The 15,358-nt window shown below is 39.2% G+C and overlaps 1 protein-coding gene across 1 annotated transcript in view; it reads left to right on the top strand.

Annotated features, from left to right (window-relative positions):
• Window positions 1-15,080, top strand: part of MDFIC2 (MyoD family inhibitor domain containing 2) — a 39,496-nt gene extending 24,416 nt beyond the window's left edge. The window contains exons 4-6 of the mRNA XM_065749716.1: window positions 6,100-6,168; window positions 10,960-11,181; window positions 14,821-15,080. Coding sequence (XP_065605788.1) covers window positions 6,100-6,168; window positions 10,960-11,181; window positions 14,821-15,080 — 551 coding nt within the window. The remainder of the gene's footprint in view (window positions 1-6,099; window positions 6,169-10,959; window positions 11,182-14,820) is intronic.
• The last annotated feature ends 278 nt before the right edge of the window (window positions 15,081-15,358 follow it).

The following is a 15,358-nucleotide window of genomic DNA, read 5'->3' as shown; positions in this document are numbered from 1 at the left end:
ATCCAAAAATGTTCAAAAAGCACCTTGCCTCCATAAGGGTAATTCTGAATGCAGTGTCATTCAATGATGCAAGCAAGCAGCCCATGCCCAGCAGCTCTATGACTATTTGTACTGCACACACACAGGATGCAAAGTTTCTCTGGTAGTTAGAGGACACTTCTGGGGTTTGGTGGGCAAGGTCAAGACAATGTTAGTCTGCTCTGATAAAGCATGAGGAGGTATATCATTCTGTGCAACTCAGAAGTCACTCAGATGGTACTTTTGGCATTTCCCCCCCACCCCCCCCCGCTTTTGTTCTGTCAGTCTGAAGAGAACAGCTCGTGTGATGTAATTTAGAATGGAGCTTTTTTAAAGCTTTCACTCAGGAAAAGCTTCAGGAGCTCTGGGGGTATAGCTTAGCTCTGAGAAACAGAAAGAAAGCAAGTTTGCATTGACAGCTTGATCCCAGAGAGAGGTGGCTGCCTGCTTGTCTAACAGGTCCTCTGGGTCTGGATGAGGCAGAGACAGAGGAGCAGTCATATTAAGTGAACGTGCGCTGCCAATGTTAAAGGAACAATTACCATTATTCTGCATAGTTCACTGTTTGCTACTGCGATTTCCTTCAATAAAACCTCTTTTCACTTGCCAATTGGAGCTTGTCATGTAACAATATTTCTTATGCACAATACACATACCAAAATGCCCCTGTGTTTTTAATACATTTATAGTTGTTAACAATAGCGGTATAGTGACAGAAAAAATGTACTTGCTTTGAATACGGAATAGACTGAAAAAAAGAACAAACCAGAGACCCTGTTCTCAAGGATTAATGGGGTTACGTTTTGCCTAAACTGAGTGTTAGAGCAGTTCCTCTTCCATTTCATTCACATGCAGCACCTGGGCTGTGACCTCCTTGCTTAAAAGGGGGTGTCCACCTGTGCCTTCCTGAAACTTTTGACTTGAGGAAGCACTGAGTATGGGGATGAGCACCTCCAATGGTTGTTCTCACCTGTCCTCACATCCATGCAACCCCCCAAGGGTGCTGCTCCTAGGGTTTTGGCAAGCTTGCTGTTCAGTCCCCAACCAGTCCCCTATCCCTGTGCATGGCCCTCACCAGGCACCAGCAAATCTCCTCGGGAGTACAGTTACACAGGACAAACAGCTGGTGTTAGGGAGAGTGGTGTTTCACTGAGATCTCAGGACATCTGCAGCTCTGCTCTGAAAGCCTGTATGCACAATGAAGATGTGCTTGTACTACACATGCTGATGCTACAAACCAAGGCAGAAACAACCACAGTGAAGGTGCCACTGTGAGAAGAAATCAAGTATCTGCGGGTGGACAGGGTAAACCTAATATTTTATGTCCTCAAATGATCAAGCAGCTGTTTGGAAACATTTGGAACGTAGTCATGAAGGCAGCTTTGTTCTGCCATAAGCTTCATGGTTTCATGGAATATAGTTGTTCCAAACAATGTACACAGGGAGGGACATCTTGAGTTTCACTGGTCTCTGCTACACCATCCAGGAATAGCGAGCAGTAGGCTGCATTTTTCAGTATACTTTAAGAAATCATGCTGGTTTAATGGTGTTTTCCCCCACCAAATTCAGTGCTGACAGCCTCAGAGCTCCTCTGGCATTAATACTGTGTGAGGATATCTCTGTGATCGTAACTGCCAGAGACCATGAGATGCAAAAAGAAAACACTGTACTATCTTCTCAAGCTCACAAATTCTGACTGAAGCTGCTTTAAAATTTTCACTTCTCAAGAGATAGAGATTACCAAATACAAAACCTTTCAAAAGTTAATGACTTGAGTTTTCGGTGGAAAAAAACCATACACCTTTGTAATAAATTCAGTAGTGGTTCATCTATATATTTACCAAACTAAAGAGTAAACAACTATACAGGCATGTCCATCAGTGAGACTTACCTTTAATTACTGTTCCAACACATTAAAGAAACCCCTGTCAACTTCTTGGATCTCTATTCTGGTTGGGTTTGGTTTTTGAAACTTGATCACATTGACAGATAGTCTTAACCTCACTAATGGGGTGAGCTATTAACCCTGAGAAGGAAGAGAGACTGAATTAATGCAAAGCAAGGATACGACAGTAATAAGGTTTGGGTTTTCTTTCACATATCTTCATATCACTTCATGTTAAAGTGAGGAATAAAGAGATTTTAGGAGTTTAGAGATATCTCTGAAAGAGAAAGAAAATAAAAGAGCCTATGGAAAGACTTCATTTCTCTTTACCGCAGCTTTCTAGTGCTGCTTTAGGTGATATAGTTGTCACATGATCTATGTGACCCAAAAGTCCAAATTAGCATCAGAAACTGCTGCTCATTCAGTGCATGAGGGAGTATATGAAGCATCATGAGGCCTGCTGCTCTGTCCACCAGCCTCTGTTACTATCATGGATGCATTCCATACCGTCACAACAGCCAGGACACAAATAGAGACACGAAAGAGAACTTGGCAGGAAAGGAAACAGGGCCTGAGGCAGAATGTGGAAGACTAAATCTGGAAACAAACCCTGGGGGCTCTGGCACATCTCTCCCAAAGGACACACAACTGTGTCCTGCACCCAAACCCACAGGTTTCTTTGACCTGCTGACCAGCTGAGGTTACTTCTCTGCCACAGTTTCTTACTTAATACCAAAGCTGTGAAGTTGCTGTGAAAACCCAGTGATTTATCCGGGGTGCATCAGCTGGGGGCCCCGGGGACCTGGTGCCAAGCTGTGGCACGGAGCAGCAGCAGTGCACGGCCCTGGGCACACCTGCAAACCATCCTGGGAATGTGCCACAAAAGCAGTTGTGAATTTTGCTATTGTGTTCCTTGAGAGTATGAATTATGTCTGGTGTCTAATGCAGATGATGATGTCTGATGCAATAGGCACTTTTGAATTAGCACATAAAAACCTTTACATAAAGTGTTTGGTCTCCTTTTTTTCAAAGTCCTTTGCGACTGTAAAGTATAAGCAAACAACATAAAGTTCATACTGATCCTTTCAATTCTTTTTTAAGCATCCTTAAATCCAGCCTTTTTTTTTCCTTTTTTTTTTTTTTTCCTGGCTGTACGTCCTTATTTTTTATAGTTAAAAGTAATTTTAAAGCAAAAAAAGAACATAAACAGTATACACTGACTCTTGACACTCCATTGCTTTTTTAAACTAGAATAATAAAAATTTGCAAATGAACAAAAGAGTGGGAGGAAGATATCTGATTTACAATGTTTTTGAGATAAAGAACACTATAAAAAAAGATCAATGTGAATAATAAAGCATTGTTAACTGAGTCATGACATTTCTATTCTCAGTGAAGATTTGAACAGTAGAGCTCTGCAAATGAGCACCTTGTGCCATTTTCAAAGTGGGAGGAAGATATATAATTATAATTTTTAAAGTGAAGAGAATTTTTTTTAAATCTGTTAAAAAGTTTATTGAAAAACATATCGACATATCAATATGACATAAATTACTTTAATTTTATTAAACTAGGAGAGGGGAAAACCTCTTTTTGAAGACTGGCTGCAGAAAGCAATCCTTGAAAAGAATTTTCTTTATTAAAAACTCTTTTCCTAAGATGAAACAGCACTGAATGTCAGCACTACCGTATATTTATTCTGTAACTCTTCCAGCAGCTGAGATCTATAAAAGAAACATATTTTCAAAACAGTTTTAACCTCCATTGTCTTGATCGTTCGTATTAACGTTTTTCATGTCACCTATTGAAATCCCTTAAAGGAACATTTTATTCAGTCAAAATTAATGAAGCTGTTTTCTTAAACAGCCCCCAGAAAGTAAAAAGGATGTAACGTTATGCCTTTTATTTGACACACATTCTCTGCCATTTCACTTATGTGTGTGACGAGAGCAAAGCATCATATATGTGTTATCAATTCTGCAGAGAAAAGTGATTTTGAAAGAGAAGAAAACTAACTCTGCTCTTGCTGTGCGTGCAATTTAAATTCAGAGCAAAAATACAGCATTGATCAGATTACCCCAATTGAGTCATTTAGTGTTTTAGCATTCCTCAAGTTAAGGCCCAGCTGTGAAATCATAGTTGGAGCCAAACTTTGCTGCTAGGTGTGTGCACATGGCTCCCATTTTCTTCAAAGGGAATGGCACACATGGCCAATATTTAACTTTCACCTCTTCCATTTTTCAGCTAGAAGAGCCAGAACCAATGCAGGCAATTTAATAGAATTAAGAATATAGTCAAGATTTCCAGGACTTACAAGTGATTTGGGCTATATAATTCAATACACCTCAAAGCACAGATGCTGAGCATATTCTAAAAATCAGGCCATCTCAAATGTCCAATTTTAAGCAAGTAAAATCGTAAATCACTCAGAGTATTTTGGCCATCAGCAGCCAACAGGGTGCTGGATACATCTTCAAAATTGTGAGTTCCAATTTCTGGGTTGGCTGGGATGCCTGGGTGACTTACCACTTCCTATCCCATTTTGGGCACTGTGCTTGCTCTTATTTCACCCCTCTGCCATTACCAACAGGGCTTGAACACAGCACAGATGCCCATCTGCAGCATCTGCCTCCTCAAGAAAATGTAGGGTACAGTGCAGTGAATCCTTTGGGATGAACCACACGACTTCAAGGTGCAAGTGCCTCAAAAGTACAAAACTACACATTCCAAAGCAACGTCTAGACTCCCCAAAGTATACGCAGATCTTCATTTCAGCTCAAGATCAGGTGAAAAACTTTCCTACCATCCTTCCTGACTCTTCCCTTCATTTTCCCCCAACTCCATCTGTTCCTCACCCATCTCCTTCCCTCCACACTCGCCTCCCTCTTCTTCCTGTGTCCATCTGTTCCCTCCTTCCTCAATGCGGGCTGGGGAAGGGAAGTGAATTCAGTCATTCACTGAACAGATTTCAAGACGAACACCCTCCCTTTCCCGTTCTAACTTCATTCATCATGGTAAAAATTATAATGAACAGAAATGCTGAAGGTGAAAATTTATTAGGGATTGTGTTGCCTTCTTATATCAAAAGCAGTTAAAGCTACACATAAACATTGGCTTCATTCATTTCTTTAATATATGGTATAATTAGTGAGAAATATTAGTGGAAGTGCTTGGTATGCAGTCCATCAACACATGCCTGTCAGAGTTTAGGATCTGGGCCAAAATTTTTTGCTAGTCCTCTGATAGATTTATAATAAGCCTATAGAAGGTTTTACAGTCAGCTGGGTCACTAATTCATAAAGTTAAAATGTATGCAATGAGGTCAAAAATTCACTATTGATAAAATACCCCCTCCAGGGATTGCACCATTAACTTTGTTACTGCAACAGCAAAAAAAAAGTAAACCCAAAGCTTCTGTGAATTACCAGTCCATCATCATAAATCAGATGAGAAGCACTTGCACAAGTTCATGATGTCATACAAATATTTATAGCCTTGTGTACTATTTCCTGTTGCCCTGTTACAAAAATAAACAATCTCTAGATCCCTTGTATCTTCATGCCTGAGCTAAGCAAAATGCAATGGGCATGAGACCATGAGAGCGTCCACTATATACTACTCTGGATCTGCCTGGGTTTGTTGTAAGGGACAGGCCCCCATCCTGCTTCGCCCCTCTGACTCTGGATGAAGAAGGGAGACTGAATACGCCAAGCACTGAATGGGGAAGCAGCAGACGGATGGGCAAATGCAAGAGAGGTGGAGGAACTCATTACTCACATGAGGACCTTGGGCCTCTTGCTCACCAGGAGGACTAAGCTATAGAGGCTGGGTCTTGGAGTCTTCCTCTTTCCTCCTTTACTGATCTTTTGGGCACCTCATCTATGGTCTCTTGGGTGTCTGGGAATGAATGATAACCCACAATTCATTACAAATATCCCACTCTCAGAACTTTCTGTAACAAATCAAAATAAGAACTATTGTGCCAGTGTTGATGCCTTTGTACTGGCACCTCAGACAAAACTTCCTCCCAAGGAACAAGATGACCTTTAAGGTCTCTTCTAACCCAAGTCATTCTGTGTCTCTACGGAGGAAGAATGCTTGACTACCCTAAATGACTGGTGGTTGGAGCAATTTCTGTGCTGAGCCACAGCTATTTACAGTGTTTCTCTGTAACTTTGTGTTGTTTTTCCACCAAGACAGCTGCACCAGCTCCCTGCCTCTCCCAGTTCTCCAGGGGGTGACGCTGAGCAGTGAGGACCACCCAGGTAAGCTGCTGGCCCTATGCACGTGTCTCAGAACACCATGCACCTGCACATCCAGCCACCCCTCACAATGCTGCCAATAATTATTTTAAGAACAAATTATTGTGTTCTTTAAGCTATTGACTAAAGGTCTTCTTCTTACTTCCTTTTCTATCTCTTATTTATTTATTTATTTATTTTAAATACAGACACCCAAACCTGGGGTTTGGGCTTCATTTTTCTGTGAGTTTTTTCAAACCAACTGAGTTCAAGTCTTTAAACTTACAAGTTATCCTCCATCAGGTCTGATGTCGCTCTGCTGGCTCCAGCTCAGGACTGAATGGACATGGCACTCAGTTCCTCGAGTGATGAGCACGTGCTACATTAAATAGACAGGCCGTGACAGCAGTACATTGGATAGGGAATGGCAGGGAGATCAGCGAGGCATTCCTTCTGTGTTTTTTCTGCGCTGATATACAAAGATGCCTCACGGTGAAATTAAGAAGTTACACATCCTACTGCCAGAGTTTTCCACAGAATTCACTGTTAACCCTTGGGACTCCTTGCCCCAGGAACGTGAGGCCAGGGGCTGCAGCCAGAGTGGGTTGGGAACAAGTATTGTTGGTGAGCAGAGCCACACACCCACTTGTCCCTTGTTGTAAGATGTGCATGAGCCCTGCATGGTGCTGCAGCATTGCCCGTATTGCTTCATCTCTGTCCAGCACAGCACAGCCATCTTATTCCCACAGTCCCTTGCGAAAAGAAAAAAAGAAAGAGAAAAAAAGAAAAGAAAAGAAAAGAAAAGAAAAGAAAAGAAAAGAAAAGAAAAGAAAAGAAAAGAAAAGAAAAGAAAAGAAAAGAAAAGAAAAGAAAAGAAAAGAAAAGAAAAAGAAAAAAGAAACAACCAGACTTAAAAGCCCTCATATGCCATTGTATAAAAACTAATTTCCAGAGTGTGCTAAGAAATTCTACCTCCTGTTCTCCAGGGCTGCAAGACCCTGGTTTGTGCTTGAGCCAATGAAGAGAAATAGGGGTCAGGTGACCTGCTGTAAATACCAGTCTCAAACAGCACCACAGCTCCTTGCTATTAACAAGAGGGATCTGTTGCTGGCACTGGTAGGAAGCAGGTGATTTAGTTCGTGCCTTCATGAATTCAGACGCTGTAGTCAGCAGCCTGAATCACCCAGCTTAATAAACTTCTCAATGCTCACATTAAATTTCTACTATTTTTCTTTAGTACAAACATGGGTAAGCAATCCCAGTCCCCTGCTAGAACAGTGCAAGCAAGCCCCAGCTTCCCTGGTTAAGGAATAAATTGGCTACTCCAGGATACTCTTTAAAAACAGTACATTAAGGGAATTTGCTCCTGACTATCTCTAACAGTCAAACCAAAACAAAATAGCCTGAGATTTTTTTATCACAATGAGCCTATTTTTCCCCTCTAATCCAGTTCCATGGATGATTTCTATCTGTTAAAGATGTGCTTTTGTGGACTCATGGAACTGAGGACACAGGCTCTGAGAAGACTAACAAAGTTTCACTTCCTGCCCACCTCCAATTGCAATTTTTTTTACATTTTCATTTAAAAATAATCATAAATACTATCAGTTGTACATAATATATATTTAAAATCTTGTTTAGCTCCACTTTTTTTTTTCTCATCTCTCAGCCTGTTACTGTTTCATGCGGAAACAAACTATAAAAGAAAAGAAAAAAAAAGCTAACTACTTTTTTATGCTGGTCTAGCAAAATCTTTATTTCTTTAAACACTTTGTGCAAACATTAAATTGATAAAAGACATAATGTAGAAGGACCCACAGCTGAAATGAAGGTAATTGCATAAAAATGAAATGGAGACCTATAATTGTACACTGCTTTAGCCTCTACCACACTGTTTTCTGGAAGCACGGATCTTGCTTGTCATAGCAAGTTGCTTGTTACAGTGATTGCATGAAGACTTGATCTAGCTGTACAAGACAAGTATAACATTACTTAAAGGGAGCTTTTCAAACTAAGAGTCTGACACTAAAATGTACTGTATTTTCAAAGATGTAGTATGCTTTAACAAACAGAAGAGTCCTTGAATGACAGCTTTTGTTACCCTTTTGTTTGATGGTACTGTATTGAAAAATTCAGGTTATGTCTACGCCTTTCTATTTCTGGTTTTGATTTCTCTTCAACAGCACTTCAAGAATAAAAATTAACTTGAAGCATGAATAGTAGAAGTCGGTGGATACAGTAAATGTTAGTCTGGCATTTACTGATTACTTCCGTCTGATTTTTTTCAGTCTCATTTGTTGAATGCTTAAATGCATTCTGTGAGCCATTGTGTTGTGGCAAAAATGGGGAGCTGAACAGGTACATTGCAATTTAAAATATACCCAACTTAGACATAATTTTGAAAGGGGGAAATGATACAAAATGGTATTCTTGCATAGACCTTTCGATCTGGCCCACATGTATACATCTGCTCAGCCCACATCCAGCTCTCAGCCTGGACAAACAAGATCCATTTGAAAGACTGGCACCTGAGTATCAGGTGGGGCTTGCGACTCTTAGACCCACAAATCAGTTATTACCTAATAATATCAATGCATGACCAGGAGGACATTGCTTCCTCCAGATCTCTGCTACTTCCATTAACATTGCCTTACTAGGAAATAGAATATTATTGGAAGAAAGCACAGGGGAAATTGTGATATGTCATTGATTTATAAACACTGGAAAATGGTGGTTACTGTACATATAAGTACTCCCAAATTGCACGAGTTTTCACATTTTAGATTCAAGAGGTTAATCAAAAAGTTGGAGAGGAAAAAACTATACTTATTGCTCTGGAAAAAAAAAGGCTATCAACAAATTATTAAAGCCAAAAAAGCACAGACATTTGTCCAGGACTCTCATTTCCTGCAATCAATTGTGCAGCCTACAGGCTTTGCTCTGCTGCATTGTGCCCAGAGGAGATGCTGCCTCTTCTGCCCTTCTCAAGTCTCACCTGTGGCTTTCTGTCACCGTAACACTCACAAAACCTGACAGCTATAGGTTTCCAGCCCCCCTTTCTGTGCCACTGCTGCCTTACTGCCTCCTTTCTTCCACTTCTCTCTATCCTACCAGTCACTCCTTGCCTAAGGCCAACCTATAGTCTCTCTGGGACAGGGGAAACCCACAGTTCCTTTTACAGCAGACCTTGTCATTACTACAAGTTCACAATCAAGAGTAAAATTACCTGCCAACAGACATTTTATAAGCATGATTTAAAATGAAAACATTAGCTTAGCATTTCCTCTTATCCTCTTCCATGCTATTATTCTGATAACCTGTGCCCAGCTTTCTCACTCTTAGAAACATCACTGCATGAAGGTGACAGTGGGATGAAATCTGACCATGGGTAAAATCTTACATGAACTTTTCACTCATTCCATAAGTGGACAAAACAGAATGGACCTGGGGTTTTTCTTCTCCATCTCCCTGTAGTAGAAAACAGCTTCTAAAAAGGTCTTTGCCTTTTCTTCTCCAGGACAAACAAATCCAGCTCCTTCCACCTCTCTTACATCAGGCTCCATTTGCTGGCTTCCATGAGACCTTCCAGAGACAGTTAAACCTTAAACCTTTGCTTTCTCCCACTTCAAGCCCAATGGTTCCAATGTTTTTATCTACTCATCCTACCCAAATTTCCTCTTTTCTGCTACAAGGATACTTGTAGGAGCACAACTGCAAGGTTTCAGTCTATTAATTTTTCCTTGTCTTTTCTTTAATAAACAGCAGGCATCAAAGGTACCTGAAAAAATAGAGATAAGCAAGATCTCTCCTCTGTCTCCTTGCAGCAGAAAGCAGACTAACTGCCTTAGAGTATTTACAGATCCTCTTTGAAAACAATGTTTGAAAAACTGTGGTATTTGTAAAGATTGATTCTCTGTATATAGCATAAGAGGAAGCATACCACAAGATCCAAGCAAGATAAGAAGTGAGGCTGTGCTTGATATGAGGTGCAGGAGTTAATCAGTGGAGATAAGAACTGATAAGGTTTTATCAACACACCAGTAGAGAAAATGATTGTGTTTCTTGGACTCTTGATCACTCTGGAAAACAAGTAGAACAGTATATCAGCCCATGTTTATCTGTTCCTAAGAAGTTCTTCAGGAATATATTGTGCGCAGAACTCTTCTCCCCTAATTGGGACTTAGAAGTAAGCTCTGACTCTGGTTTTTGAGATGATCTCTGGCACAATGACAGCATACAAAGTATCCCATCTTCTAGTTGAGTTTCATGTCAACAATACAAGTGTGTATTAAGTTATGAAATAACAAAACTCGGTATTACACAGAGATAATATGATGTTCTTTGCAACTAGACTATGTTCCATGGTGAGTTGGCACAACTCCATCTAGGTACCACCTACACACACTGTTGGCTGTAAATATAGGGAAACAAGAGCTGCTTGTTGAAAAAATAATTATTGTTTTGCATTCTTGCAAATCACAAATTGAAGTTAGGAGAACATACTCCAAATAGATTTCAGCTGTGGCAATAGTTTTGTTCTCTCTTCTCACCTGATCCCACCCATTGGAAGGGATTTATCAGATAATAAATCCTCTGGGTTTAAGAGAAAACTTTCAAGTGCAAGTTTACAATTGCTTGTTCAGTGAATAAACTTTGCATGCAATAAAGAAATTGAAATTGTCAAGTAAGGTTAGTGCTTGAAAGTAAATATCTATAGGCTTGGAAATTCTGTATATGTTATTCCTTCAGATCTATACTTCAGTATCACAAACAAGTCTTTTTTCCTTTTCTTTTATTTTTTCCTAATCCCACCAGATAACCAGCTTACAAGTGAAAAACATACAGATGAAAAGACTGTGAAAGGTATTGTTATGAGTTCTGTCACAGAATTTAGCATGGCAGACACTTCATCAAAAGAAACCAAAAATGTGAAGAAATTGTCAGAAGCAAGCAGATCATCCATTGCTTCCCTGGAGAAATGCAGAGAATTCACCTACATCGAAGATGATGCATCTGTTCATCAGAGAGACAGTGATGGTATGTTTGGTAAAACAAATTGCATTAAAGCACATTTCTAAATAACAACCACTTCAGAACACGATGCATATCTAACTTGAAATAAATGCTTACATGCTTAATGGGAAGTTCGAGAACATAGCCAGAAGCAGTAAGGAGTTGCTCTATAGACATTTTATCATTTGAGTGATGAGAATCTGTAGAAGAGAATCTTAAATTTTCAATGACGTTGAAGTCATAGAAGAGAAGCTTAGAGCCTACAGAGCTGCTGTACTCCCCTACATGTGAATATTACATGTTGCTAAAGCATAACTTGCTCTTGGACTATCGACCAGAGCTGTGTCACCTTGTCAAAAAAAAAAAAAAAAGGAGCTGATCTTTTTAATAAAAGCCTGAGTTAAGGAGGAAAATATATATAATGTTGTTTGTTATTTTTAAAGAAGGGTTGTTAGAGAAGGAACTAAGAAAGAAGGGAGAGAAATGGCTGTGCCCATTACAGGTCATGGGCTATGACTCCTAGTAATGTAAATACTACAACCTTGATTTTAGTGAATAACCAGCACCTGAGGAGGTATTTCTGGTTATTAGCATAGATGTGAAAAAGTACTTATGTGAATCATTTTTTAAAGTTTCTAATATGTGCCTTATGCAATAATGGATAAGTGTTTCATATCTAGCAGTGTTGAGATCTATCATGAATATGATGAAAATGATCCCTGAATTAAGGACTTCTGAATACAGGTCGACACAATAAATCACAATGCTCTCGTGGAAAAACTATCATCTCTATTGCAACAGTGATCCTGTAACAAAAGTGGTTTTTCTGTCACTTCTGTTAGAATGTATTTAATTTCAATGAAGGACAGTTAGTGTTTATTTAATTTAAGGGACTCATCCTCCAGCCCAGACACCTACTGTTTTCTGAGTTTATTGACTATCAGATCATGCCCCTCCGTCATTACTGGCACACAGATGTGTACATGTGATGCAAATAACAGAGTTCATAATCCTTAAAAAGAAAAGGAAATAAAAAAAATAATAATAATTGAAGGGGAAAAAAAGCCATGATCAATTAATAATGTTACATACTGGATGGAGGCCAAGAGAACCAAAGGAAGACAGATTTGTGCCTGTCATTGCGTACTCTCTACTCACCCCTACTCTGACAAGTTACTGCTTACTTCACATACATACAAGGCTAAATCCTACTAACTGTTGCATGGAGGATCTCTGAAAGCAGAGCAATCGGAGATTTGCTGCGAGAAGAGCAAATCCAAACCTCAGAGGCCTCACCATGCTAGTCCTGGTGGCATGTGTAGGCTTTAGTCCAGGTTTGTGATGAACAGAAGACAAACTGGCAGCCACCAGATAGGAACAGGAAAAATTAGAGATGAGGCAGGCTGGCAAAATTATTATAAGTTCTTTTTTTGTGGTAATTAATCTACTAATGTAGAGAAAGAGAGCTGAGGTCATTGTTCTCACTGAGATAAATGCAATAATGTCTTCTTGCAAACAGCAGGGAAAACAGAAGAGAAAACAGGAGATTGCATCTCCTTTTATGCAGTTTGTGGCTAATTTATTTTCAAATATATAAATGAATGCATAGGAATGGATGCTTAATTGCTAATATCTATTATTTATATACATTACCCCACTTAAAACAGAACAAAAAAAGCCTCACACATGCAGATTTTTTGAAATGTGTTACATCCATTATCACAGTTCATGGTGTGTGCTCTGATGGGAATTTAAAAGCATCTTTACTGCACATCACAGACTCTGCGCTGAGACATTACTAAAATCTTGTGCTTTTTGTGTGCTCCTTTTCCTGGATGGAGCCCTAAGGATGGTACCTTTTCTCTGAAGATTACAGAAGCACCAATATTGTGAGCACATTAGGAAAAAAAATTGTTATTAGAAAACAGCTCTTTGGAGAGGAAAAAAACTAAAAGAAAATATATTTAAAATCATGTATCAATTTATGATGATCTCTTGTATCTAGGTATAGGAAGGAAATTTCATAAACACATTAAGAAAAATAGTCTTAATTGCACCGTAAGCTACTGGATAAAATGATTACATTTTCTACACTGTAAATTTCATACAATTAAATGCAGCAGTGTCACCTTATAAAATGTTTCAATTTTATAATTATTTCAGTTCATTTCCTTAGAAAAAAAAATTAAGCATGAATTTACTCAGTATCACCAAAATCTAGTCATTCTTATTCAACAGAACTGACTTAGAAGTTAGTTGTGCTTGTCTGAACCTAAATAGATCTTGACATATTTAAATAAGTATTAAAATTGATAGCATTGATGATGATATGCTAGTTAGAAAAGAGTTCAATCACACACTATTTATTCTTGCTACCTGCTATAACTGCCTTTTTTTTATATATACATAAAGACATTGGAACGATTTTTAATTTTGTTTTTCATCAAGAAATCTTTCATAAAAAAGAAAAAATAAAAGAAGCATAATTCTGGAAACAACTTCCTGGCAGTGAACTTTGTGTTACGTGAGATAAAAAATGCCACAACAGAACCAGTGCAGTTGAATGAGTTCACAGTTAGTCATCCCAGGGCAAGAAACGTGGATGTAACCATATGCTTTCCTGAAAGAACCAATGAAAAGACATTCATGTTGTTGAAAGCATTTTTCTTTTCCAAAAACAAGGAGGGGAAAAAAATGGAAACGTTTGGTTTGTTGCAATCCAAGAGGATTCACACCATCAGAATCTTGCACCTGCTCAGAGCCTTGCTGCACTCTGGCAGCTTCCCCAGATGCCGTAGTTTGAACTTGGGGTGCTAATTGTTGTTTTTTTTATTTTTTTTATTTTTTATTTTTGAGGGGAGTGAATAGAACAGGAAATCTTTTGTCACAGACAGACGGTTTTTTGAGAATGCCCATCCTTCTTGATATTGTTTTCTGAGTTTTTGTCTCATTTTGGAAGCTGACAAGGCTGTAAATAAAAAGACAGTAAAATTTGGGAGTGAAAATAGAAGGACTTTGAGCTGAGAATCCATCACGCTGCCCTCTGTAAATGTGGTTCTCTGTACTTGCTATTATCCCTTCTCTTTGGTTAGGGCACCTAGCTGTCATTAAGCAGTTCAGTGGAATCAGATCTGTAATACAAGCCAGACTATAAGTAGATGAGAATCTGTAATCTTTTCTGATTTTGGCACTGTGTTTGCAGCTCTCATAAGATCATCTCGATCCCTATCCAGGTACCACATTTAATTCACGGGGTATGACCAGGTACAACAGTAAGAACCAGACCCAGAGAGTCTGTGGACCTGCTTCACCCTTCACAAAAGCTTTTAGTGTTTGCACATTGACTCCCAGCAAGGGCTGAATCAGAGCACAGCAGCGAGCAGCCCAGAAAGGATTTTCCCCCCAGAAAAAATTCAGTACTAAGTTATTTTTTTGCAAAAAATTACACTTTGAAAGATTTTATTTTTTTTTCAGGGAATACTTTTGTTGATATTTTTAACCTTCAAAGAAATAGCAGGAGCAGTCTGATTGTTTTTATCTTTCCATATTTCCATAGTGTCAAATTAAAGGAATTATCTCAATTTTGCATAATCACAGCAGTACAATCTTGGGTATTCAAGCATGCCCTTCTTCTCATGTCTCCCTGCTTTTCCTTTTTCTTAGATGAATGTGCAACACTTATCCTGGCCTGCTTGTTCTGCCAATTTTGGGACTTTCTTATAATGCTGCCTGATACCTGTGAACATTGGCTGACAGATACCTGTTGTCCATCCAATAGATACTACCAGACATCCGATGAAGACCACTCCAACAATGACTGCAACTGTGACTGTGACATTGATTGCAGCCTCTTTGAGTCCTGCCATGAGACTGGTGAATGCCTGGAACTTGCCATGGAGATTTCTGAAGTCTGCTATCGCTAATAGGAAAACAGTTGATAAAAATCCTGAAAACTGCCTGAAAGGGATTGGACAGAGTACAAGGAGATTATTATTATTTATTTTTTTTTAAAGAAAAGATAATCGGAATGTTTTCCAGCCAGGACTGTGTCATCATGCTGCTCCCACCCTGGAGGTCTGTATATCTGTAATATACTCGCTCTATGATAATAAAGGGCAAAAAAAAAATCTCCTCCTTTGCCATAGACAACAACAGAATTCCTAAGTGCCAAGTGTGCTCAATGCGTTACCCGCTGCCAATG

Source organism: Cyrtonyx montezumae, unplaced genomic scaffold, assembly GCF_038088225.1.
Source record: "Cyrtonyx montezumae isolate F1298 unplaced genomic scaffold, pur_monq_1.0 scaffold_6, whole genome shotgun sequence".
Classification (NCBI taxonomy): Eukaryota; Metazoa; Chordata; class Aves; order Galliformes; family Odontophoridae; genus Cyrtonyx; species Cyrtonyx montezumae.
Note: the sequence above shows the minus strand (reverse complement) of the source record. Positions and strands in the feature narration are given on the sequence as shown.